General features: G+C 44.5%; 1 protein-coding gene across 1 annotated transcript in view; it reads left to right on the top strand.

Annotated features, from left to right (window-relative positions):
• Positions 1 to 24,556, top strand: part of LOC121877475 (signal peptide peptidase-like 2B) — a 170,722-nt gene that overhangs the window by 33,403 nt on the left and 112,763 nt on the right. The window contains exons 5-7 of the mRNA XM_042383240.1: positions 2,414 to 2,553; positions 10,222 to 10,284; positions 10,322 to 10,383. Coding sequence (XP_042239174.1) covers positions 2,414 to 2,553; positions 10,222 to 10,284; positions 10,322 to 10,383 — 265 coding nt within the window. The remainder of the gene's footprint in view (positions 1 to 2,413; positions 2,554 to 10,221; positions 10,285 to 10,321; positions 10,384 to 24,556) is intronic.

Here is a 24,556-nt window from a genome sequence, read left to right as displayed (position 1 = left end):
TCTTCTTCCATCATCTCGTCAGCAGTCACTTCAGGATCTCTGATCACATCCAGGATGTCTTCGTTGGTGGTCTCGGAGAAGCCTTCAGCTGTAATATTGTGCGCAGCTTCTCTGGCAAGGTCCACTGCTACTGCAACAGTCTGAACCTCACCAGTCACAGGTTGACTCCTCCTCTCAGCTGGTATGCCATGCAACACATGTCTCCATGCGTGACGAATCGTAGCAATAGACAGCTGACCCCATGCCTCCACCAAGAAGTCTACAGTTTGTTTGACGTTAAACTTCTTCCAAAACTGTTTGACGAGAACTTCTTGAGTCGCCACCTCTTGTTCCTTGTCCTCGTCGCTTTTACTCTCACTGTCAGTGTCACCCAGCTTACGCAACTCATCCTTGGTGTTGGTAGACTTGTTCAGGAGCTTGAACTTCTTTGCAGAGTATGCAGCTTTCACATTGGAGATCAACTCCTGGTCCATGGGCTGGATTAATGACGTAGTGTTGGGAGGAAGGAAGACCACTTTTACGTTGGGGTGACGATCCATAAGTAGGGGCGAGTGTCCAGGTGTGTTGTCAAGGAGCAACAAAATGTTGAATGGAACATTCTGTTGCTCGCAGAATTTCTTCACATCGGGAACAAAACAGTCGTCAAACCAGAAGAGGGACAGAGAAGAGAACATCCACGCCTTACGTGCGGTTAGCCAGTGGACATTAAGCTTGTTCATGTCCATATTCTTGTAGGCGTGCAGCTTGCGGGCTGTGTGAATCACCGATAACTTTGGTTTACAGGTACCAGAGGCATTGGTGGTAAAGAGGACGGTGATGCGTTCCTTCTGCAACTTCCGACCCCTTACATTGCTGGCAGACCGGACAACGAAGGTCTTGGTAGGCAGCTTTTTCCAGAAAAGACCAGATTCGTCCATGTTAAACACCTGGTCGTCAGTGTACTGTCCTTCCTCCATAGCCTCACGTAAGAACGGAGGAAAATCTCTAGCCGCCACACGGTCAGCACTCGCTTCCTCACCACCAATGTTGATGTTGGTGATCTTGTTCCTCTTCTTAAACCTATGCAGCCAACCAGAGGAAGCATTGAAGGGTTTGGGCTCTGCAATTCCCAGCGTACGTGACACTGCTGCGTAAAGTTCACGTGCGTACTCCTGCACTGAGCGCGTCGACAGCCATCTTCCGTCTTGCCTGACGAATCAAGTAACTCACCAGCAAATTTTTCACCTTTACCAGCACCTTGTTCTGGCAATACTTGATCATTGAAGCACCTGCAGACTTTGTGATTTTCATGTGTTCTTTAATCCTGGCTGCATCCTTCTTAATAGTACGAATCGTAGATTCGTTGACGCCATGCTGGCGCGCGGGATCAGCTTGACGTGTTCCTTTCTCCAAATCTTGAATGATCTGGTATTTCACTTCGTAGATTAGGGCACGGCGTGTCTTCTTGGGCTTAGGGCGGCTGGGTCCAGGTAAGGAAAGGTTTCTCTCTGGTGGCGGTGGTGGTCCGGCGGAAGCCATTTCACAGAACAATGGATGCACGTATACACGGGGTGACCTGGAGGGATGAAAGTAGCGCGGAAGAGTCCTCTTTCCTCCCTCTCTCCCTCCCCGGGTGGACACGTCATATTACTTTAAACCAATTACAGCGAGCAGCAGAGGGGGGTAGGGATGCATGGCCAATCACAGTCCGATATGTCATATGACGTCAGTGATAACGCAACAAAGACACACTGAGCAACCTTACAGCGCGGCTTGCCCAGGCGGAGGGAGGCGGAGGCGGGAGGGGAGGGAGGGAGGAGGGAGGGAGAGGCGCAGGCGAGGCAGGAGGGAGCGGTGGCGGGTGGGCGACCTAAAATAGCGCTCGAAAGCCGACACTCTGGCGGCGCGTGATATGGGTAGAAGAACCGTGTTAAGTGAAAGTTCGGTTCTGGCGAGGCACCGCCAGATATGAGAAATATAATTTTTTTTTTATTTAGGCGAATTTTAGGAGTGTTTCTGAATTTATGCGTTTACTTTACTTTGTGTATACTTTTCTGTGAGCTGGAACCAATTACCCAATATCTCATTGAAACAATGGTTTCGGTTAACGAACGACCCTCTGGAACGAATTGAGTTCGTTAACCGAGGGACCACTGTATATGGAAAAAGGATTACGAAGAACTTGAACATACAGTAACAGTATTATTTACACAGAAACGTTATCATATTACAAGGGGATTGGATAGCCAGGAAACAGTGATGTATAGTATGTGAATGACTGATGCGTAAGGGGCAAAACACTCAGAGCATATTTTAAAGGAAATTGCTAGTTTATTCTGCTTCAATGTATATGAGCCATTGATAAACATTAAATAGAAGAAACAGGAAGTGATATGTGTGTGTGTATATTGTATTTACCACATTGGCTTTTCAGGATGCAGGGGACAATGTGACAGTTGGCCTGTACTCCCCAGAGGACAGTGTGATGCCTGTCAGTCTTCTTATTATTTGGATTATGGCTGTCTTCTCCATTGCTGTTGGTGCCTTCTGGTCTGGAAAAGTACGCCACAAGTTGTAAGTCTTATTAAAGTGTAATATACCTTAGTTTAAGTGAGTCTTACCCCAATTCATTAGTTTATATATTTGATGGCCTACAGTTCACTTGACAAATCACTTTTGAAATTACCCCACCAGTATACCATATAGCCAAGCCCGCTTTGTCAAGGGGTGGGGACCAGATAAACTTAAGTCCAGTGTAACCAACAGTTGCAGCCCCAAATGGTTGTTGCAGAAACCATTAGTCAAAATTTGATTGGCAAGTACATCTTTTATAAAATATAATTTTAGAATATTAGTAAGAACAGTTATTTTTTTTCTACTTAAAAAAATATTATATCATGGTATCAGCTTCTGGAGGGATTCATTTTAAACCCCTCATATACTTGCCGTTGATTTGCATTTCTGCAGTTGCAGTCGTTGGTGCAAACTGTATTTCTACAGTTGCAGTCAGCAAATGAATTTTATCTGATTATCTAGTAGGCTGTGTATGTTTTTGAGGTAGAGATGCTGTTCTGTTTGCTTTGAAAAGTACAGGTATGGGACCGTTTATCCGGCTTCCTGGTATCCGCAATTTTAAAACCAAATTGATCTGGAATAAATGAATTAAAATGAGTCAAGTAATTCCTGGACTGAGTATGAAAATTTCCAACCATTCCCACCAGTGAGCTATATGTTATGTTATGGTTATTTTTCAACTCGTAATATTAGTTAGATATATAATACAGGTATTTATTAGGAAATTACCGGCAAGTTCCGGTGACTACCCCGTTGATCCGATGATAGGAGCAGGAGCAGCAAAGCTCTTTTGAGTTTTGTGGTGGTGGCATGGTGGAAATTCTTGCCATGAGTAAGCAAATATGTATTTTGTGAATTATCAAGACTATAGCAGGGGTGGCCAACCTGTCGATCATATGGGATTAATTGAAATAGAGACTGGGCCGACTCCAAAACTCCATTTTTTCCGACACAATACATACCTTGTAGTAAAAATAACATCATAATTTTATGATGGTATTGACACACACATAATATCTAAATAAAAATCTACACTACTGTACAAGTAAAAGGTGTTTAACACTTACGTTAGTAGAAGAGATGGGTCGGCACACGTGGATGGCAGCTGGTTCCGAGGCAGAGGGCAGATTACTGGCCCTCCGGTGAATCACTATCACTATTCACAGAGGTTTGCAGGGCCTCCTGACAAAACCCCTCAAACCCATATCCTCACTGTCACTATCACTGACTTGGGCTGGCTGTGGTTGTGGTGGGTTGCGGCTAAAAGTCCAATACAGTACTACGCTGATGACTAGCATTGATGTTGTCGTGATACATCTGGACATACGGCTCCATAATTTTCGACAGAAGGTTATTAGACACTTCATACCGACTTGACTGGGTCTTTGTCAAGGATGAGCTTGATTTTTCCCCCAACTCGATGACTTCCTTCACATAACCATGGCTTGGTCCAGGTAGTTCAAGGTTTCGGGTGGTGGGGTCCAGCGAAGCCATTGTGAGGGAATAGCGGCACAAGAGAGAACAGTATACGCAAGGAACTGAGAACAATGAGACTGGCCCGGCTAGGTCAGCGACTTCTTCCTCTGGTGCCAGGGCAATGTTACATTAGACCAATCACAGCTAGTGGCAGAGGGTGGTAAGGATACGAGCCCAATCACAGTCCGACACGTCATATGACGCCATAACGAAGAACGACTCCACGCGACCTCCAGGTGCCGCTTCCCGAGTAAATGATGGAATGAACCCGAACTTAAAATTTTCATTCTGGCAAGGTGCCGCGTAAATGACCTAAATGCGTAAACCAAATCCGCGTAAATGCAGACTATACTGTATAAGATAAAAACTTGAACCCTAAAACCACCAAACCCTGGCTGGGAAGATGTAGGAGGGGGGGAGGGAGGTGACAGTGACATGTTTGACAGTTGGCACCGAAGGTCTAGTGAAGTATTTATTTGTTTATTTATGTCCTTTAGCTTGAGTTTTCTTTTTTGTTTATAAAATGTCACAGAAGTGACCGGGGAGAATATAATTTACATTGCTGGAATTCTTATAAGATAATGATTAATTTGAATAAAATCATGCTATAGTTTGCACTAGACAAAAATTTTAGTAATCGCTAGTACATTATTTTGAGTACATGTACAGTGCAGCTTTGCCCTCAGGCAGTGTAGCGTGCCCAGAGAAACATTAGGTGGGAATTTTAAAATATGATGCGCCAGATCTACTCACGCAAAATAGGAAATATTCGCTTTAAATTGAAACATTGTCCTTAATTGTGGGTGTCGCTTTAAATCAATAATCTTAAATTGAATCCCTTTAAATCGACGTTTGACTGTATATGTATGATGGTGTGTGCATATAACTGAGTAAAATAAATTAAAAAGTTACATATATATATATACCCAAAAATACGAGTTGAAAAATCATAATACCTCACATCTTGGCCCGTTAGCCTGGTGGTTACAGTGATGAGCTAACCTAGCTACAGTGCCATGATTAATCATTATTAAACACCATTCTTTCAGTAAACACTAATAATAACATGTAAATCCAGTGAAATATGGAAGGGAGGAAGAGTTATAACTACAAATGACACAATCTAGCTGTCACTCACTCCCTTTACCCGCTCCAGTTGCCAGGCATAGCCAGGCTTACTTATGGGAAAATACATGACCTCTTTTCTCTCTCTTCACTTGTTTGGGCACCTTCCCACAGCTGGATGAAGGTGGTTGAGGGCATTTGGGAGCCATCAAAAGCACTTGGAGCACAGTTGTTAAGAGAGCAGAGTAGCACACTCACGAGAGACAACTGTTTAACCTGGACTGAGGCAGAGTGAGCATGCATGGCCCAGCCACCTGGGACAAGAGTGACACTCAGGGACAACATAAAAACTCGTGAGGTTCTCAGTCCCAGCTGTGAAAATGCCGCTAACTTTAAAACTATCCCAGAGAAATTCTTGGGTACATCCAGGGTGTCATCCTCGAATAATCGAAGACCACGAATTAAAAATCCACGAATTGTAAGGGCATGCTGTACTGTCTTTAATTTACTTTATGCATGTACAGTGGGGTATGCTATAACGAAATGGATCCTACTACGAATATTTCTATAACGAACTGTTTTGGTTTATAAAATTGAGAATGCTATAATCTAATTCAGCAACTCCTAAGCAACAACGAACGCGATGAATACGTGGACTAATTGCCTGGCGATGAATATTGTTGTACCGACCCACAACAAGAGCCGCCAGGCCATCTTTTGTCTCTCATTGTAGCCAGTGCACCACTGTTATTGTTGAAATTTCTGCCTTTGATAAAATAGAGTTATTTGTATAAATATTTTGTTATACAAGTGTACAATTGTAAATGAATCGCCTGGGCCGCTTAAATGAGAAAGCCTGGCAACTCTTGAAAACTAAGAAAGAAATCATAAAGAAACGTGAGAATGGAACAAGATTATAAATCCTTAGTGATGCTAAGATAGATGGCTAACCGACTATATGTAATGATTTGAAGAATAAAGAGGAGTTGAAAACAGTGCAAGTGGCTGGCGGAATCTTGTGATTCCCAGCAAGCAAAGCAAGGTGAAATGTGATTGAGGAGATGGAATTTACTCTTAGTGTGGATAAAGGAGAAAGAATGGCAGGTGATAGCATTAGTGGAAGCTATAATTTGTGAGAAGGCCAGGACAATTGTCGGAGGACTCCTGGTGCCAAGAATTCTGGTGCAAGTGATAGTGATGTACAGTGTTTAGGGTACTAAGGGGTGGCTTACTGGTTTCAGAAGGAGAAAAACAATTACATAGTGTTGTGACATGGTGATGCTGCTAGCAGATAAGGAACACTATGACGTTTTTTTTGAATATTGTTAAAGAGGGAGGCTTTTGTTTCTCAGCAGGTACCCTAACTGTGATGAAACTGACTTGGAAAAATGCCTCACGCATATTAAGCATTACCAGGGAGTGAAACTCCTGTCCCCACATATAAGCCAATGAAAGACAGGCTTACTCCCTCCTTAGCAATGCTTTGGTGACTGCAAAATACAGCCACCTTGTGTACTCATGGCAAAACCCCAGAGCTTTCAAAAACAGCTGGGAAGACCTGCCTTGGTGTTACGTGGCTGTCAAACCTAAAGGCTTGGGCTACCAGGAGTTGGTTCTCTGAGCAAGGATCGAGGTGTTTGGAATTCCAGTGTTCGGGAATACCTCAGGAGAATAATTCTTCCACTGAAAGCTTTGTTGGTGATGGACAATGCACCAGCCCACCCTCCTAATTTGATGGTTGAATTGTGTCAGAGAGTTTTCGACCGTCATTGTGCACTTTGCCACTCAACACAACACCTCTCATCTCAGCCCATGGATCAACAGGTAATTTTTAACTTTAAGAAGCTGTAACACAAAGGCACTGCTTAGAAAAATGTTTTATTTCCACTTTTCCAGTGATGTTGGGGCTTTGAAGGAATTTTTAAGAGTTACCAATATAGCAGACGCCAGGTTTTTACCACGTCAGCCTGCAAAAGAGGTTATCGTGAGGTGTCTTTTAGGGAAGCGTTTGGAGGCCATTGTGGCTTCGATGTGTTTCAAAGAGACTTTTAAAAGTCAAGAGTTAGAGGAAGAGGCTGTTGCATGAAATTGTGTGTCTAGGCAATTCCATGGGCCTGGAAGTGATGATGATGATGTTGAGAGCGGGTGGGAAGAGCACAGCAAGGAGCTGTCCACTGAGGAGCTGCTTGAGCTCACAAAAGAGGAAAATGAGACACTGAAGCCGTGAGTTTAACTCTGGGAGGAGTCAGGGGGAGGATGAGGACATGAAAGTCGTGATCATTCCAGCCAAGATCTCTGGCGGATAAAAGTTTTCTGCTGGAGCAACTGGTCTAAGCTTGTTGAGGATTATCCCGATGTTAAGCCTGAAAAGGCCATCAGTGTGTTAAATGGCATGTTATGAACTACTTTTGAAGGTCCAGAAATCAAGTTTGAAGCAGCTAACCCTGATTCTCTTTTAAAAAAGTAGCAAAAGAACTCATAGACAAAGTGCCTGTAAGACAGTCACCAAAAGAGGGTTAGAAGGATGCGTGACTCCTCTCCCTTCCAATTCTTCTCCATACTTTCCCCTCTGCTCCTGGTTCCTGCATGCTGAACAACAGAAGGTAAGATAAAAGCACGCATCGTATTTTTTACATTTGCCATAAATTTTTCAGTGTTAAGTAGTTGTATTGTATGCGGAACGGACAATTCTATAACTAACGAATGCCATATAACGAATCTAACGTTATGTAAATCTAACGCAGGTTCTAGAACCAATTAGATTCATTATAGCATACCCCACTGTATTTATCGGAACAGGTATCTGTTTTCGTAAATATTTGTAGCAATCAAATCCAGTGATGTAAATACTACTGGCATCTTTTTGACTATGGCATTCCATTGAGGGTCCACTTACTAAGGTACTTCATAGACACTCTGTCCCTTATCCATCCATTTGATTTGGACTTGACTACTGCCAGAGCTTTGGTGGATTTATTATCTTTCACTCCCTTCAGAGAGGAACTTTTTAACCTGCCAGTCTTTGCATTGTTCCTAAGCATATTAGACACTTCCTCGTCCTTAATGGGTATAGTGTTCCACTTAGATATTTAACTTGTGCTTCTTTTGTAATTCCAGGTATTGTAACTGTATTTCCATGCTATTTATTTTTTTTAATCACTTCAACACCTCTTGTACAGTGTAACCTTTATTACCCTTTTTTCTTAGAATCTGTTTCACACTCATTCAGGGGTAGAAATTCACCATTTTCATAAAGTCGCCAGCAGGACTAGTAGATTTGAAAATTTACTAGTCCTTAAACAATTTGTCAAGAAACATTAAACATTGGCACTTACCGGGTTTATACAAAGTCCTATTTACTGTGACATTTATTTACTAGTAGAGACCATATTAAATCATAAATCAACACTGGAACAATCACATATTAACTAAATTATTAACATGAAGCATGGATTTACAGTGTGAACACTGGAATAACCATATATTAACTAAATTAATTGCATGGAGCACATTCCATTGTGATGAAGCTCTTTGGAACGTACCAATATATCAAAATTATTTCCTAATCCAAATGTAAACCATATTCATCTGCTTATTTTGAATAAAAGACAATAAAAATTCTCATATTGTATAACTAACAAGTGAACTTGCTGTGTTTAGGTTTGTGAACTGCACTTTAAATCCTCTGATTATTATCAACGGTCACCAGTTATTTCGATGAACACACTGGATTTAACTATAACATCCAAATTGATCGACTTTGACTGAAACCCGCATAGATCCACCAGTGCTTTCCCAATTGGATAATAATAATATATAATTTGCAAAATAAATAATGATAACCTTAGAGTAAAGAATAAGAATGTGCAGCTAACCTTGACCAAATTCTAATACTATATCTTTATAATTCACTTTGATCTATAATGCAATAGTTAATTACTATTTTATTGATTGTATGTGAATTGGTTGTCAAATTTCTAGAGGCGTATTATTTTTCGATATCTTGTTTTATCGGTGATACTCTGAATATGTACTTGAAATTGTTTTTTGATAATAATGTGTGATTGTTGATGAAAGGCAAGTTTCATCACTTGTCAATTGTTTATTCTGCCTATTATACATTCAGGTATTAAATTTCCTGTCATTGCTTTTATATATTATGTATAGAATGATTCTCAATAATAATTATATATCTACATAATTAGATCGTGTATTCATTACACTGCACGGTTTACACTACACCGACATGAATAGCGGTGGTATCCGTGTGTGGCGTCATACAATCCCTGAACCGGCCTGGTGTTCTAGGTGGCATTGCACCAACTCATTTGTCCAGTTTTATCACACTACATTATATCATTGAGTGTATATATTTTATTATCATTTTCATATAAAGTGTTATATACAGTAAATGGGTATCCCTTCCGTGATACAATTAAATAACTAGCATTAGTAGTGAAGTCTCTGTATGAAGCTCTTATACACATTGAATGGGTTTCATTGTCATCGAGCGATCCCAGACCAACAAAATATAGTAAAATCTTGTCGCTCTTATGATATTTTGGTCGCCTCGGGTGACCGGGCGTATGTGAATTTCTACCCTTGCTCATTGTTCCTTTATGTGCAGTTTTCTGCTCTCCAGTGTTGCTCCACATGCACATTAGCATATAATCCGTGTACAGCTTTCATGCATTGTGGGACTCAATTTTTATAATTTATTTGCATTTTATTATTCTATCTCTCACTACCAGACTCTTCTCCATGCACTTTCCTCATTCTTCACTTCAGTTTCTGTCTTAACTTCCTTCTTACAGAAAATATATAATGTTGACTAGGTTTTATTAGTGGAAGCTATACTACCCATTCTAATTTTGTCATTCCAAATACTCGTCAATCTAATCTTCCTATCATGACACTTCTCAGAGCTCTAATAATATTTCTACATTTCAGTAACCTTTCCTAATAGATAAGTCAGGTTTCAGATTTCTGTTCATAATAGGTAACGTGAATATTTAATTTTATCTTTTTTTATCATTCCATTCCTGTTTCACAGTACGACTCTTCTCTAAAGTAAAGTACCCCTTAAATTATCCATACCATCAGCTAAATATCCCTTTAATCCCCGAGATACTTGAGTGAGCAGTTCGGGCAGGAGGTTGAAGTTAATGAGGAGGCTAGTCACCCCGTCTTGCCTGGAAGAAACTTCCATTAACCTCTCAACAAAGAGCATCCTGTTGTGGTGCCTGTGTATGATGTTGCTCAGTCTCTACTTTTTGTATGATTACTTGGGTAAGTGTTCATGCTTATAGCTTTCTTCAATACTCCATTATTTGCATGCTTTAAAATTTTTATTACTAAACTAACAGCCATAAGAACTCTTAATGATTATGAGGAACAGTATGTAAGTGGAGGAGTAAGGTCATCAGTAATGGGGAGTACAAGTCAGTGTGTGAGGAGCACAGGTCATCAGTATGAGAGGCACGTGTGTATAGAGCACAGGTCAGCAGTATGTGAGGAGTAAGGTCAGCAGGCAGAGGAGTACAGGTCACAGTATGTGAGGAGCAAGGTCAGCAGTATGTGAGGAGCAGTCACAGTATGAGGAGTACAGGTCAGCAGTATGAGGAGCAAGCATCAGATGTGAGAGTAAGGTCATCAGTGAGGAGTACAACATCAGTATGAGGAGACAGGCCATCAGTATTGAGGAGTACAGGTCACAGTATGGAGGAGTACAAGTCATCAGTATGGAGTAAGAGACACAGTATAGGAGGACAAGTCATCAGTATGTGAGGAGTAAGGCATCAGTATGTGAGAGTACAGCCAGTATGAGGAGTACAGGCCATCAGTATGAGGAGTACAGGTCATCAGTATGAGGAACAAGCACAGTACAGTGAGGAGTACAGGTCATCAGTATGAAACCATCAGTATGTGAGAGTACACAGTGTGAGGAGTACAGGTCATCAGTATGGGGAGTACAAGTCACTGTGTGAGAGTACAAGCCATCAGTGAGAACAGTCACAGTATGGGGAGTCATTTGAGAAAGCAGTGAGAGGTCATCAGATGAGGAGTACAGGTCATCAGTATGGGGGCACACAGTGTGAGGAGTAAAGAATCAGGTAAGGAGTACAGGTCAATGTTCAGTATGTGGAGGAGGCCATCAGTATGGGGAGTACAAATCAGTGTGAGGAGCAAGTCATCAGTGTGTGAGGAGACAGGCCATCAGTATGTGAGAGTACAGGTCAGTATGGGGGAGATCAGTATGTGAGAGTGAGAGTACAGGTCACAGTATGTGAGAGTCAAGGTATGAGTACAAGAAGAGAGTAGGTCATCAGTATGGGGGAGGACAAGTCATCAGTATGTGAGTACAGGTCATCAGTATGTGAGGAGTACAGGTCACTGCATGTGAGGAGTACAGGTCATCAGTATATGGGAGACTGTCACTGTGTGAGGAGTAGAAGTGCAATCAGTATGTGAGGAGCACAGTAGCATCAGTATGTGAGAGTACAGGTCACAGTATGAGAGTACACAGCATGTGGGTATGTGGGGAGTACAAGCATCAGTATGGTGAGTAGTCAGTATGAGGAGCAACAATAGTATGTGGAGAGTACAGGTCAGTATGTGAGAGTACAGGTCAGTATGGAGGAGTACAAGCCAGTATGTGAGGAGTACAGGTCATCAGTATGTGAGGAGTACAGGTCATCAGTATGTGAGGAGACAGGTCATCAGTATGGGAGGAGTACAGGTCATCAGTATGTGAGAGCAGGTCATCAGAGGAGTACAGGTCATCAGTATGAGGAGTACAGGTCATCAGTAGGAGAGCACAAGCCATCATGTGAGAGTACAGGTCTCAGTATGTGAGAGGACACAGCATGGGGGAATACAAGCACATGTGAGGAGTACAGGTCAATCAGTATGTGAGGAGTACATGTGAGCAGTATGTGAGGAGTACAGGTCATCAGTATGTGAGAGTAGCACACAGTAGAGAGTACAGGTCAGTATGTGAGGAGTACAGGTCATCAGTATGTGAGGAGTACAGGTCATCAGTATGGGGAGAAGCCATCAGTGTGTGAGGAGTTGTCATCAGTATGGCACAGGTCATCAGTATGTGAGGAGTACAGGTCATCAGTATGGGGGAAGCAAGTCATCAGGTGAGGAGAAGTCATCAGTATGTGAGGAGTACAGGTCATCAGTATGTGAGGAGTACAACATCAGTATGGGGGAGTAAGTCATCAGTATGTGAGGAGTACAGGCATCAGTATACAAATCAGTGTGTGAGGAGTACAGGTCATCAGTGTGAGGAGTACAGGTCATCAGTATGTGAGAGTACAGGTCAGTATGGGGGAGCACAAGCCATCAGTATGTGAGGAGTTACGTGTGTGAGGAGTACAGGTCAGTATGTGAGGAGGTAATAAGTATGGGGAGCAAGTGTCAGTATGAGGAGTACAGGTCATCAGTATGGGGGAGTATCAGTGTGTGGAGACATACAGTATGTGAGGAGTACAGGTCATCAGTATGTGAGGAGTACAGCACACAGTGTGAGGAGTCACACAGTATGGGGGAGTACAAGCCATCAGTGTGGAGTAAGGTCATCAGTAAGTGAGGAGCACAGGTCATCAGTATGTGGAGGAGGCAGTCATCAGTATGTGGGGAGTATGTCATCAGTGTGAGGAGACAGGTCATCGGAGAGAGAAATAACAGCATGTGAGGAGGTATCAGTATGGAGGAGCAAGTATGTGAGGAGTACAGGTCATCAGTATGTGAGAGTACAGGTCATCAGTATGTGAGGAGGAGGTCAGTATGGAGGAGTACAAGTCATCAGTATGTGAGGAGTACAGGCCATAAGTGGGAGGAGTACAGGTCAGTGTGAGGAGACAGGCCATCAGTATGAGAGTACAGGCTCAGCAGTGTGAGGAGTACAGGTCAGTATGGAGGAGTACAGGTCATCAGTATGTGAGGAGTATGTCAGTATGTGAGGAGTACAGGCTCAGTATGGGGGAATACAAGTCATCAGTATGTGAGAAGTACAGGTCATCAGTATGTGAGGAGTAAGGTCATCAGTATGAGAGTACAGGTCATCAGTATGGGGAAAGGTCACGTATGTGAGAAGCACAGGTCAGTATGTGAGGAGTACAGGTCATTAGTATGAGAGTACAGGTCATCAGTATGTGAGAAGTACAGGTCATCAGTATGTGAGAGCAGGTCATCAGTATGGGGGAGTAAGTCAACAGTGTGTGAGGAGTTTAAGCTATGTGAGTACACAAAGTGTGAGAGTACAGGTCAATAAGTGGGGAGCACACACAGTGTGTGAGGAGTATAAGCTATCAGAGAGTACAGGTCATCAGTATGGGGGGAGCAAGTCATCAGTGTGGAGGAGTATAAGTCATGGTGAGGAGTACAGGTCATCAGTATGTGAGGAGTACAGGTCATCAGTATGGGGGAGTACAAGTCATCAGTATGTGAGGAGTACAGGTCATCAGTATGGGGGAGTACAAATCATCAGTGTGTGAGGAGTACAGGTCATCAGTGTGTGAGGAGTACAGGTCATCAGTATGTGAGGAGTACAGGCTCAGTATGGGGAGCAAGTCATCAGTATGTGAGAGTACAAGCCATCAGTGTGTGAGGAGACAGGTCATCAGTATGTGAGGAGTACAGGCTATAAGTATGGGGAGCACAAGTCATCAGTATGAGGAGGCATCAGCATGGGGGAGTAAGGTCACTGTGAGGAGCACAAGTCATCAGTATGTGAGTACAGGTCAGTATGTGAGGAGGCACATCAGTATGTGAGGAGTACAGGTCAGTATGGGGAGGCAAGTCAGTGTGTGAGGAGTACTGGCTCATCAGTAAGTGAGGAGTACAGGCCATCAGGAGAGTACAGGTCATCAGTATGGGGAGTACAAGTCATCAGTGTGTGAGGAGTACAGGTCATCGGTATGTGAGGAGTATAGGTCATCAGCATGAGGAGTACAGGTCAGTATGTGGGGAGTACAGGTATCAGTATGTGGAGTACAGGTCATCAGTATGGGTGAGTACAAGTCATCAGTGTGTGAGGAGTACAGGTCACAGTATGTGAGGAGTACAGGTCATAGTATGTGAGGAGTACAGGTCATCAGTATGGAGGAGCAAGTCATCAGTATGTGAGAGTACACACAAAGGGAGGAGTACAGGCCACAGTATGTGAGAGTACAGGTCAGTATGGGAGGAGTACACATCAGTATGTGAGGAGTACAGGTCATCAGTATGTGAGAGTACACACAGTATGTGAGAGGCAGGCATGAGAGTACAAGTATGTGAGAGTACAGGTATCAGTATGTGAGGAGCTAGTCATCAGTAAGGGGAATAAGTCATCAGTATGTGAGAAGTACAGGTCATCAGTATGTGGAGAGTAACAGGTCATCAGTATGTGAGGAGTACAGGTCATCAGGTGGGGAACAAGTCATCAGTATGAGAAGTACAGGTCAGTATGTGAGGAGTACAGGTCATCAGTATGTGAGAGTACAGGGCATGTGAGAAGCACAGGTCAAAGGTGTGAGAGTACAGGTCATCAGTATGGGGATGTCATCAGTGTGTGAGGAGCAAGCTATCAGTATGTGAGTACAGGTCATCAGTATGTGAGGAGTACAGGTCATCAGTATGGGGGAGTACAAGCCATCAGTGTGTGAGGAGTATAAGTCATAGTATGTGGAGAGCAGGTCATCAGTATGTGAGGAGTACAGGTCATCAGTATGGGGAGTACAAGTCATCAGTATGTGAGGAGCAGGTCACTGTGATGGGGAGTACAAATCATCAGTGTGAGGAGTACAGGTCATCAGTGTGTGAGGAGTACAGGTCATCAGTATGTGAGGAGTACAGGTCATCAGTATGGGGAGCAAGTCATCAGTATGTGAGGAGTAAAGGCTCATCAGTGAGTGAGGAGTACAGGTCATGCATGTGAGGAGTACAGGTCATAAGTATGGGGAGCACAAGTCATCAGGTATGAGGAGGCATCAGCATGGGGAGCATGTCAGTGTGTGAGGAGCACTGTCACTGTATGTGAGGAGCAGGCACACTGGTATGTGAGGACAGGTCAGTCATGTGAGGAGTACAGGTCATCAGTATGGGGAGTACAAGTCATCAGTGTGTGAGGAGTACTGGTCATCAGTAAGTGAGGAGTACAGGTCATCAGTATGGAGGCACTGTAGTATGGGAGCAAGTCATCAGTGTGTGAGGAGTACAGGTCATCGTATGTGAGGAGTAGAGTCACTGTGCATGTGAGGATACAGGTCATCAGTATGGAGGAGCACAATATCAGTATGTGAGTACAGGGCATGTGGAGGAGTACAGGTCATCAGTATGTGAGGATACAGGTCATCAGTATGTGAGGAGCCAAGTCATCAGTATGTGAGGAGTACAACATCATGAGAGCAGTCATCAGTATGTGAGGAGTACAGGTCATCAGTATGAGGAGTACACATCAGTATGAGGAGTACAGGTCATGCATGTGAGGAGTACAGTCAGTATGTGAGGAGGTCATCAGTATGTGAGGGAGCATGCCAGCATGGAGGAGTACAGGTCTCAGTATGGGAATACAAGTCATCAGTATGAGAAGTACAGGTCATCAGTATGTGAGGAGTACAGGTCATCAGTATGGGGAATACAAGTCATCAGTATGTGAGAAGCACAGGTCATCAGTATGTGAGGAGTACAGGTCACTAGTATGTGAGGAGTACAGGTCATCAGGTGTAGGGTCACGTATGTGAGGAGTACAGGTCATCAGTATGGGGAGTGGCAAGTCATCAGTGTGTGAGGAGTACAAGTCATCAGTATGTGAGGAAGGCAATATATACAGGTCATCAGTATGTGGAGTACAAGTCATCAGTATGTGAGGAGTACATCAGATGGGGGAGGCAATCATCAGTTGAGGAGTACAGTCATCAGTGTGAGGAGGCAGGTCATCAGTATGTGAGGAGCAGGTCAGTATGTGAGGAGTACAGGTCATCAATGGGAGGAGAGTAAGTCATCAGTGTGTGAGGAGGCAGGTCATCAGTATGTGAGGAGTACAGGTCATTAGTATTGGGGGAGGCCAAGTCATCAGTATGAGGAGTACAGGTCATCAGTATGGGGGAGCAAGTCATCAGTGTGTGAGGAGCACAAGTCATCAGTATGAGGAGTACAGGTCAGCATGAGAGTACAGGTCATCAGTATGTGAGGAGTAAGGTCATCAGTGGGGAGGCCACAGTGTGTGAGGAGTACTACATAAGTGAGGAGTACAGGCATGTGAGGAGTAAGGTCATCAGTATGGGGGAGTAAGTCACTGTGTGTGAGGAGTACAGGTCATCAGTATGTGAGGAGTACAGGTCAGTATGGGGAGACAAGTCAGTTTAGGAGGAGTACTGCTATCAGTAAGGAGAGTACAGGTCATCAGTATGAGGAGTACAGGTCATCAGTATGTGAGAACAGGTCATGTATTTGGGGAGCACATCAGTGTGTGAGGAGCAAGTCAGTGTGTGAGGAGTACAAGTCATCAGTATGTGAGGAGTACAGCATGGGGGAGCAGTCATCAGTATGTGAGAGTACAGGTCATCAGTATGTGAGGAGTACAAGTCATCAGTGTGTGAGGAGTATAAGTCATCAGTATGTGGAGAGTACAGGTCATCAGTATGTGAGGAGTACAGGCTACATGGGGATGCCATCAGTGTGTGAGAGTACTACATAAAGGAGAGGCATCAGTATGTGAGGAGCAGGTCATCAGTATGGGGAGCAAGTCAGTGTGTGAGGAGTACAGGTCAGTATGTGAGGAGTACAGGTCATCAGTATGGGGGAGCAAGTCATCAGTATGGGGGGAGTACAAGTCATCAGTATGTGAGGAGTACAGGTAATAGTATGGGGGAGTACAATCATCAGTGTGAGGAGGCAATATCAGTGTGAGGAGTACAGGTCATCAGTATGTGAGGAGTACAGGTCATCAGTATGGGGGAGTACAAGTCATCAGTGTGTGAGGAGGGCAGTATGTGGAGAGCAAGTCATCAGTATGGGGGAGTACAAGTCATCAGTATGAGGGAGTACAGGTCATCAGTATGGGGGAGTACAAGTCATCAGTGTGTGAGAGCACAAGTCATCAGTAAGGAGAGCAGGTCATCAGTATGTGAGGAGTACAGGCCACGTGAGAGTACAGGTCAGTATGGGGAGTACACACAGTGTGTGGAGAGCACACACAGTAAGTAAGGAGTACAGGTCATCAGTATGTGGAGAGTACAGGCCATCAGTATGGGGGAGTACAAGTCATCAGTGTGTGAGAGTACAGGTCAGTATGTGAGGAGTACAGGTCATCAGTATGGGGGAGGCTAAGTCATCAGTTTGTGAGGAGTACTGGTCATCAGTAAGTGAGAGCAGGTCATCAGTAAGTGAGGAGTACAGGTCATCAGTATGTGAGAGTACAGGTCATCAGTATGGGGAGTAAGTCATCAGTGTGTGAGGAGTACAGTATGTGAGGAGACAGGTCATCAGTATGGGGGAGTACAAGTCATCAGTGTGAGGAGCAAGGTCATCAGTAAGGAGGAGTACAGGTCATCAGTATGTGAGGAGTACAGGTCATCAGTATGTGAGAACAGGTCATCAGTATTTGGGGAGTACAAGTCATCAGTGAGGAGTACTGGTCATCAGTATGTGAGGAGTACAGGAGAGGAGTACAGGCATCAGTATGTGAGAACAGGTCATCAGTATTTGGGAGCACAAGTCACAGTGTGTGAGGAGACAGGTCATCAGTATGGGGGAGTACAGGTCAGTATGTGAGAAGTACAGGTCAGTATGTGAGGAGTACAGGTCATCAGTATGAGGAGTACAAGTCATCAGTGTGTGAGGAGTACAAGTCATCAGTATGTGAGGAGTACAGGTCATCAGTATGTGAGGAGTACAGGTCATCAGTATGGGGGAGTCAGTCATCAGTGTGTGAGGAGTACATGTCATCAGTATGTGAGGAGTACAGGTCATCAGTATGTGAGGAGTACAGGATATCAGTGTGGGGGAGTACAACTCATCAGTGTGTGAGGAGTACAAGTCATCAGTATGTGAGGAGTACAGGTCAGTATGTGGAGAGTACAGGTCAGTATGTGAGAGTACAGGTCAGTATGTGAGAAGTACACACATCTGTGAGAAGTACATGTCATCAGTAGGAGAGTACAGGTCATCAGTATGTGAGGAGTACAGGTCATCAGTATGTGAGGAGTACAGGTCATAATGTGAGGAGTACAGGTCATCAGTGTGGAGGAGTACAGGTCATCAGTATGGAGGAGTACAGGTCATCAGTATGTGAGGAGTACAGGTCATCAGTATGGGGGAGTACAAGTCACAGTGTGTGAGGAGTACAGGTCAGTATGGAGGAGTACAGGTCAGTATGAGAGTACAGGTCATCAGTATGGGGAGCACAATAGTGTGTGAGGAGTACAGGTCACTGTGAGGAGTACAGGTATGGGGTGTGAAGTACAGGTCAGTATGAGAGGCAGGTCGTCAGTATGGGGAGGCACAGTGTGAGGAGTACAGGTCAGTATGTGAGGAGTGCAGGTCATCAGTATGTGAGAGTCAGGTCAGTATGTGAGAAGTACAGGTCATCAGTATGTGAGGAGCAGATCATGCATGTGAGGAGTACAGGTCATCAGTATGGAGGAGTACAAGTCATCAGTGTGAGAGTACAAGTCATCAGTATGTGAGGAGTACAAGTCATCAGGAGGAGTACAGGTCATCAGGAGACAAGTCATCAGTGTGAGGAGTACAGGACATCAGTATGTGAGGAGTAAGGTCATGGGGGAGACAACCATCAGTGTGGGAGGAGTACAATCAGTATGTGAGGAGTACAGGTCAGTATGTGAGGAGTACAGGTCATCAGTGTGAGGAGTACAGGTTCAAGGGGGGGAGCAAGTCACGTGAAAGAGTACAGGTCATCAGTATGTGAGTAGTACAGGTCATCAGTATGTGAGGAGTACAGGTCATCAGTATGGGGGAGTACAACTCATCAGTGTGTGAGGAGTACACGTCATCAGTATGTGAGGAGTACAGGTCATCAGTATGTGGGGAGTACAGGTCATCAGTATGTGAGGAGTACAGGTCATCAGTATGGGGAGTACAAGTCATCAGTGTGTGAGGAGGCACACAGTATGTGAGGAGTACAGGTCAGTATGGAGGAGTACAAGTCATCAGTATGTGAGGAGTACAGGTCAGTATGAGGAGTACAAGTATGTGAGGAGTATGTGGAGTACAGGTCAGTGTGAGAGAGAGGTCAGTATGTGAGGAGTAGGCATCAGTAGGAGGAGACAGTCAGTTGGGGAGTAGTCAGTATGTGAGAGGAGTGGGAGTACAAGCATCAGTATGGGAAGTAGTATCAGTGTGTGAGGAGTAAGGTTCATCAGTATGTGGGAGAATACAGGTCATCAGTATGTGAGAGTACAGGTCATCAGTATGTGAGGAGTACAGGTCATCAGTATGGGGAGTCAAATCATCAGTGTGTGAGGAGACATCATCAGTAGAGGAGTACAGGTCATCAGTATGTGGGAGTACAAGTCATCAGTATGTGAGGAGACAGGTCATCAGTATGGGGTGAGTAGCAAGTCATCAGTGTAGAGGAGTACAGGTCATCAGTATGTGAGAGGCAGTCATCAGTATGTGAGGAGTACAGGTCAGTATGGGGGAGTACAAGTCATCAGTGTGAGGGAGTACAAGTCATCAGTATGTGAGGAGGCCAGGTCATCAGTATGTGAGGGAGCACATCAGTATGTGAGTACAAGTCATCAGTATGTGAGGAGTACAGGCATGAGGAGTACAGGTCAGTATGGAGGGGAGTACAAGTCATCAGTATGTGAGAGTACAGGCTGTATGAGGAGTACAGGTCAGTATGTGAGGAGTACAGGTCAGTATGTGAGGAGTACAAGTCATCAGTAGGAGGAGTACAGGTCATCAGTATGTGAGGAGACAGGTCATCAGTAGGAGGAGTACAGGTCATCAGTATGAGGAGTACAGGTCATCAGTTTGGGGAGTAAGTCATCAGTATGTGGAGGAGCAAGTCACAGTATGTGAGGAGACAGGTCATCAGTATGAGGAGTAACAGGCAGTGTGTGAGGAGTACAGGCATCAGTATGGGGGTACAAGTCATCAGTGTGTGAGGAGCAGTCATCAGTATGTGAGAGTACAGGTCAAGGGAGGAGTACAGGTCAAGAGGGAGCAATCATCAGTGTGGGAGAGACAGGTCATCAGTATGTGAGGAGTACAGGTCATCAGTATGTGAGGAGTACAGGTCATCAGTATGGGGAGCAGTCAATAGTGTGAGAGTACACACAGTATGTGAGGAGTACAGGTCATGTATGTGAGAGTACAGGTCATCAGTATGTGGGAGCAGGTCATCAGTGTGAGGAGTACAGGTCATCAGTATGGAGGAGTACAGGTCATCAGTATGGAGGAGCAGGTCATCAGTATGTGAGGAGTACATATCAGTATGTGAGGAGTACAGGTCATCAGTATGTGAGGAGTACAGGTCATCAGTATGTGAGAGGAACAGTATGAGGAGACAGGTCAGTATGGAGGAGTACAGGTCATCAGTATGTGAGGAGTAAGGTCATCAGTTTGGGGAGTACAGGTCATCAGGAGGAGTACAGGTCATCAGTATGGGTGAGTACAAGTCATCAGTGTGTGAGGAGTTCACACTGTGAGGAGTACAGGTCATCAGTATGTGAGGAGTACAGGTCATCAGTATGGGAGGGAATAGTGCAGGTCATCAGTATGTGAGGAGTACAGGTCATCAGTATGAGGAGTACAGGTCATCAGTATGGAGACAAGTCATCAGTGTGAGGGAGTACAGGTCATCAGTATGAGGGAGCAGGTCATCAGTATGGAGGAGTACACTAGTATGTGAGGGAGACAGGTCATCAGTATGTGAGGAGGCAAGTCATCAGTATGTGAGAGTACAGGGTATGTGAGGAGTACAGGTCATCAGGGAGGAGTAGGGTCATCAGTATGAGGCAGGTCATCAGTATGTGGAGGAGACAGGTCATCAGTTTGGGGAGTACAAGTCATCAGTATGTGAGGAGTACAAGTCATCAGTATGTGAGAGTACAGGTCATCAGTATGGGGAGTACAAGTCATCAGTATGGGGAAGCAAGGTCATGGTGTGGAGGAGTACAGGTCATCAGTATGTGAGAAGTACAGGTCATCAGTATGTGAGGAGTACAGGTCATCAGTATGAGAATACAGGTCATCAGTATGAGAGTACAGGTCACAGTATGTGAGGAGCAGGTCATCAGTATGTGAGAGGCTATATCAGTATGTGAGGAGTACAGGTCATCAGTATGTGAGGAGTAAGGTCATCAGTGTGTGAGGAGCAGGTCATCAGTATGGGAATACAGGTCAAGAGCATCAGTTGGGGAGGGTCACAGTGTGTGAGAGGCACATCAGTATGTGAGGAGTACAGGTCATCAGTATGTGAGAAGTACAGGTCATCAGTATGTGAGGAGTACAGGTCATCAGTATGGGGGGAGCAAAGTCATCAGTGTGGAGTACAAGTCACAGTATGTGAGGAGTACAGGTCATCAGTATGTGAGGAGTACAGGTCATCAGTGTGAGGAGTACAGGTCATCAGTATGGGGGAGTACAAGTCATCAGTGTGAGGAGTACAGGTCATCAGTATGTGAGGAGTACAGGTCATCAGTATGTGAGAGAACAGGTCATCAGTATGGAAGCAACCATCAGGTGAGGAGTACATCATCAGTATGTGAGGAGTACAGGTCATCAGTATGTGGGGAGTACATTATGGATGAGGTACAGGTCATCAGTATGTGGTGAGTACAAGTCATCAGTGTGGAGGAGTACAGGTCATCAGTGTGAGGAGTACAGGTCACTGTAAGGAGAGCAGGTCATCAGTGGGGAGTACAAGTCATCAGTGTGTGAGAGTACAAGTCATCAGTATGTGAGGGCAGGTCATCAGTATGAGGAGTACAGGTCATCAGTATGTGGGAGGCAAGTCACAGTGTGTGAGGAGTACAGGTCATCAGTGGAGGAGAGCAGTCATCAGTATGAGGAGTACAAGTCATCAGTATGTGAGGAGTACAGGTCATCAGTATGAAGAGTACAGGTCATCAGTATGGAGAGTACAGGTCATCAGTATGTGAGGAGTACAGGTCAGTATGTAGGAGTACAGGTCATCAGTAGGAGGAGTACAGGTCATCAGTATGTGAGTACAGGTCTCAGTATGGGGGAGACAAGTCATCAGTATGTGAGGAGCAGTCATCAGTACAGGAGGAGTATGGTCAGTATGGGGAGTACAAGTCATCAGTAGTGGGAAGTACAAGTCATCAGTGTGTGGGAGTACAGGTCATCAGTATGTGAGAAGTACAGGTCAGTATGTGAGAGTAAAAGTCAGTAGTACAGTATGTGAGGAGCAGTCATCAGGAGAGGAGAGGAGGCAGGCTCAGTATGTGAGAGTACAGGTCATCAGTATGGAGAGAGACAGTCATCAGTGTGAGGAGTACAGGTCATCAGTATGGAGGAGTAAGAGGCTATCAGTATGAGGAGTACAGGTCATCAGTATGTGAGGAGCAGTACGTCAGTCACGTGTGGAGAGTACAGGTCATGGTTTAGAGAGGGAAGGTCATCAGTATGTGAGAAGTACAGGTCATCAGTATGTGAGTACAGGCTACAGCAAGGGGGAGTACAAGTCATCAGTGTGTGAGGAGTACAGGCCAGTATGTGAGGAGCAGGTCATCAGTATGTGAGAGTACAGGTCATCAGTAGTGAGAAGTACAGGTCAGTGTATGTGAGGAGCAGGCATCAGTAGTGAGGAGTACAGGTCATCAGTAGTGAGGAGGCATCAGTGTGAGGGAGAAATGGGAAGTACAGGTCATCAGTAGAGAGTACAGATCATCAGTATGTGAGGAGTACAGGTCATCAGTATGGAGGAGACAAGTCATCAGTGTGTGAGGAGTGTCACCGGTATGTGAGGAGTACAAGTCATCAGTATGAGGAGTACAGGTCATCAGTATGGGGGAGTACAAGTCATCAGTGTGTGAGGAGTACAAGACATCAGTATGTGAGGAGTACAGGTCATCAGTATGGGGGAGTACAACTCATCAGTGTGGAGGAGTACAAGTCATCAGTATGTGAGGAGTACAGGTCATCAGTATGTGAGGAGTACAGGTCATCAGTGTGAGAAGTACAGGTCTTCAGTATGGGGTACAAGTCATCAGTGTGTGAGGTACAGGTCATCAGTATGTGGGTAGTACAGGTCATCAGTATGAGAGTACAGGTCATCAGTGGGAGTACAACTCATCAGTGTGTGAGAGTACACATCATCAGGTATGGGGAGTACAGGTCATCAGTATGAGGGTACAGGTCATCAGTATGTGAGTATCAGGTCATCAGTATGGGTGGTACAAGTCATCAGTGTGAGGAGTACAGGTCATCAGTATGTGGTACAGTTCATCAGTATGTGAGCTAGGTCATCAGTATGAGTACAAGTCATCAATAGTACCAGTCATCAGTATGAGGGTACAGGTCATCAGTATGTGAGAAGTACAGGTCATCAGTATGAGAGTACAAGTCATCAGTGTGTGGTACAGTCATCAATGTGAGGTACAGGTCATCAGTATGATACAAGTCATCAGTATGTAATTTAGGTCATCAGTATGAGGTGATTCATCAGTATGTGAGGTACAGGTCATCAGTATGTGAGTACAAGTCATCAGTATGTGAGGTACAGGTCATCAGTATGTGGTATAGGTCATCAGTATGGAGGTACAGGTCATCAGTATGTGAGGAGTACAGGTCATCAGTATGGTGAGGAGTACAAGTCATCAGTATGTGAGGAGTACAGGTCATCAGTTTGGGGAGTACAAGTCATCAGTATGGGGAAGTACAAGTCATCAGTGTGTGAGGAGTACAGGGTCATCAGTATGTGAGAAATACAGGTCATCAGTATGTGAGTAGTACAGGTCATCAGTATGTGAGGAGTACAGGTCATCAGTATGAAGTACAAGTCATGTGGGGAACAAGTCATCAGTATGTAGGAGTACAGGTCATCAGTATGTGAGGAGTACAGGTCATCAGTATGTAGAGTACAAGTCATCAGTATAGAGTACAGGTCATCAGTATAGGTACAAGTCTGTGAGTATAAGTACAGTCATCAGTATGTGGTACAAGTCATCAGTATGTGAGGAGACTGGTCATCAGTATGTGAGGTACAGGTCATCAGTATGTGAAAGTACAGGTCATCAGTATGTGTGGAGTACAGGTCATCAGTATGTGAGTACAGGTCATCAGTATGAGGTACAAGTCATCAGTATGTGGGGAGTACAAGTCATCAGTATGTAGGAGTACAGGTCATCAGTATGTGAGAGTACAGGTCATCAATGGAAGTACAAGTCATCAGTATAAGAGTACAAGTCATCAGTATGTGAAGTGAGTCATCAGTATGTAAGTACAGGTCATCAGTATGTGAGAGTACAGGTCATCA

This window comes from Homarus americanus, unplaced genomic scaffold (assembly GCF_018991925.1).
Source record: "Homarus americanus isolate GMGI-L3 unplaced genomic scaffold, GMGI_Hamer_2.0 scaffold367, whole genome shotgun sequence".
Taxonomy (NCBI): domain Eukaryota; kingdom Metazoa; phylum Arthropoda; class Malacostraca; order Decapoda; family Nephropidae; genus Homarus; species Homarus americanus.
The sequence above is the reverse complement of the archived record's forward strand: the minus strand, read 5'-3'. Positions and strand labels throughout refer to the sequence as shown.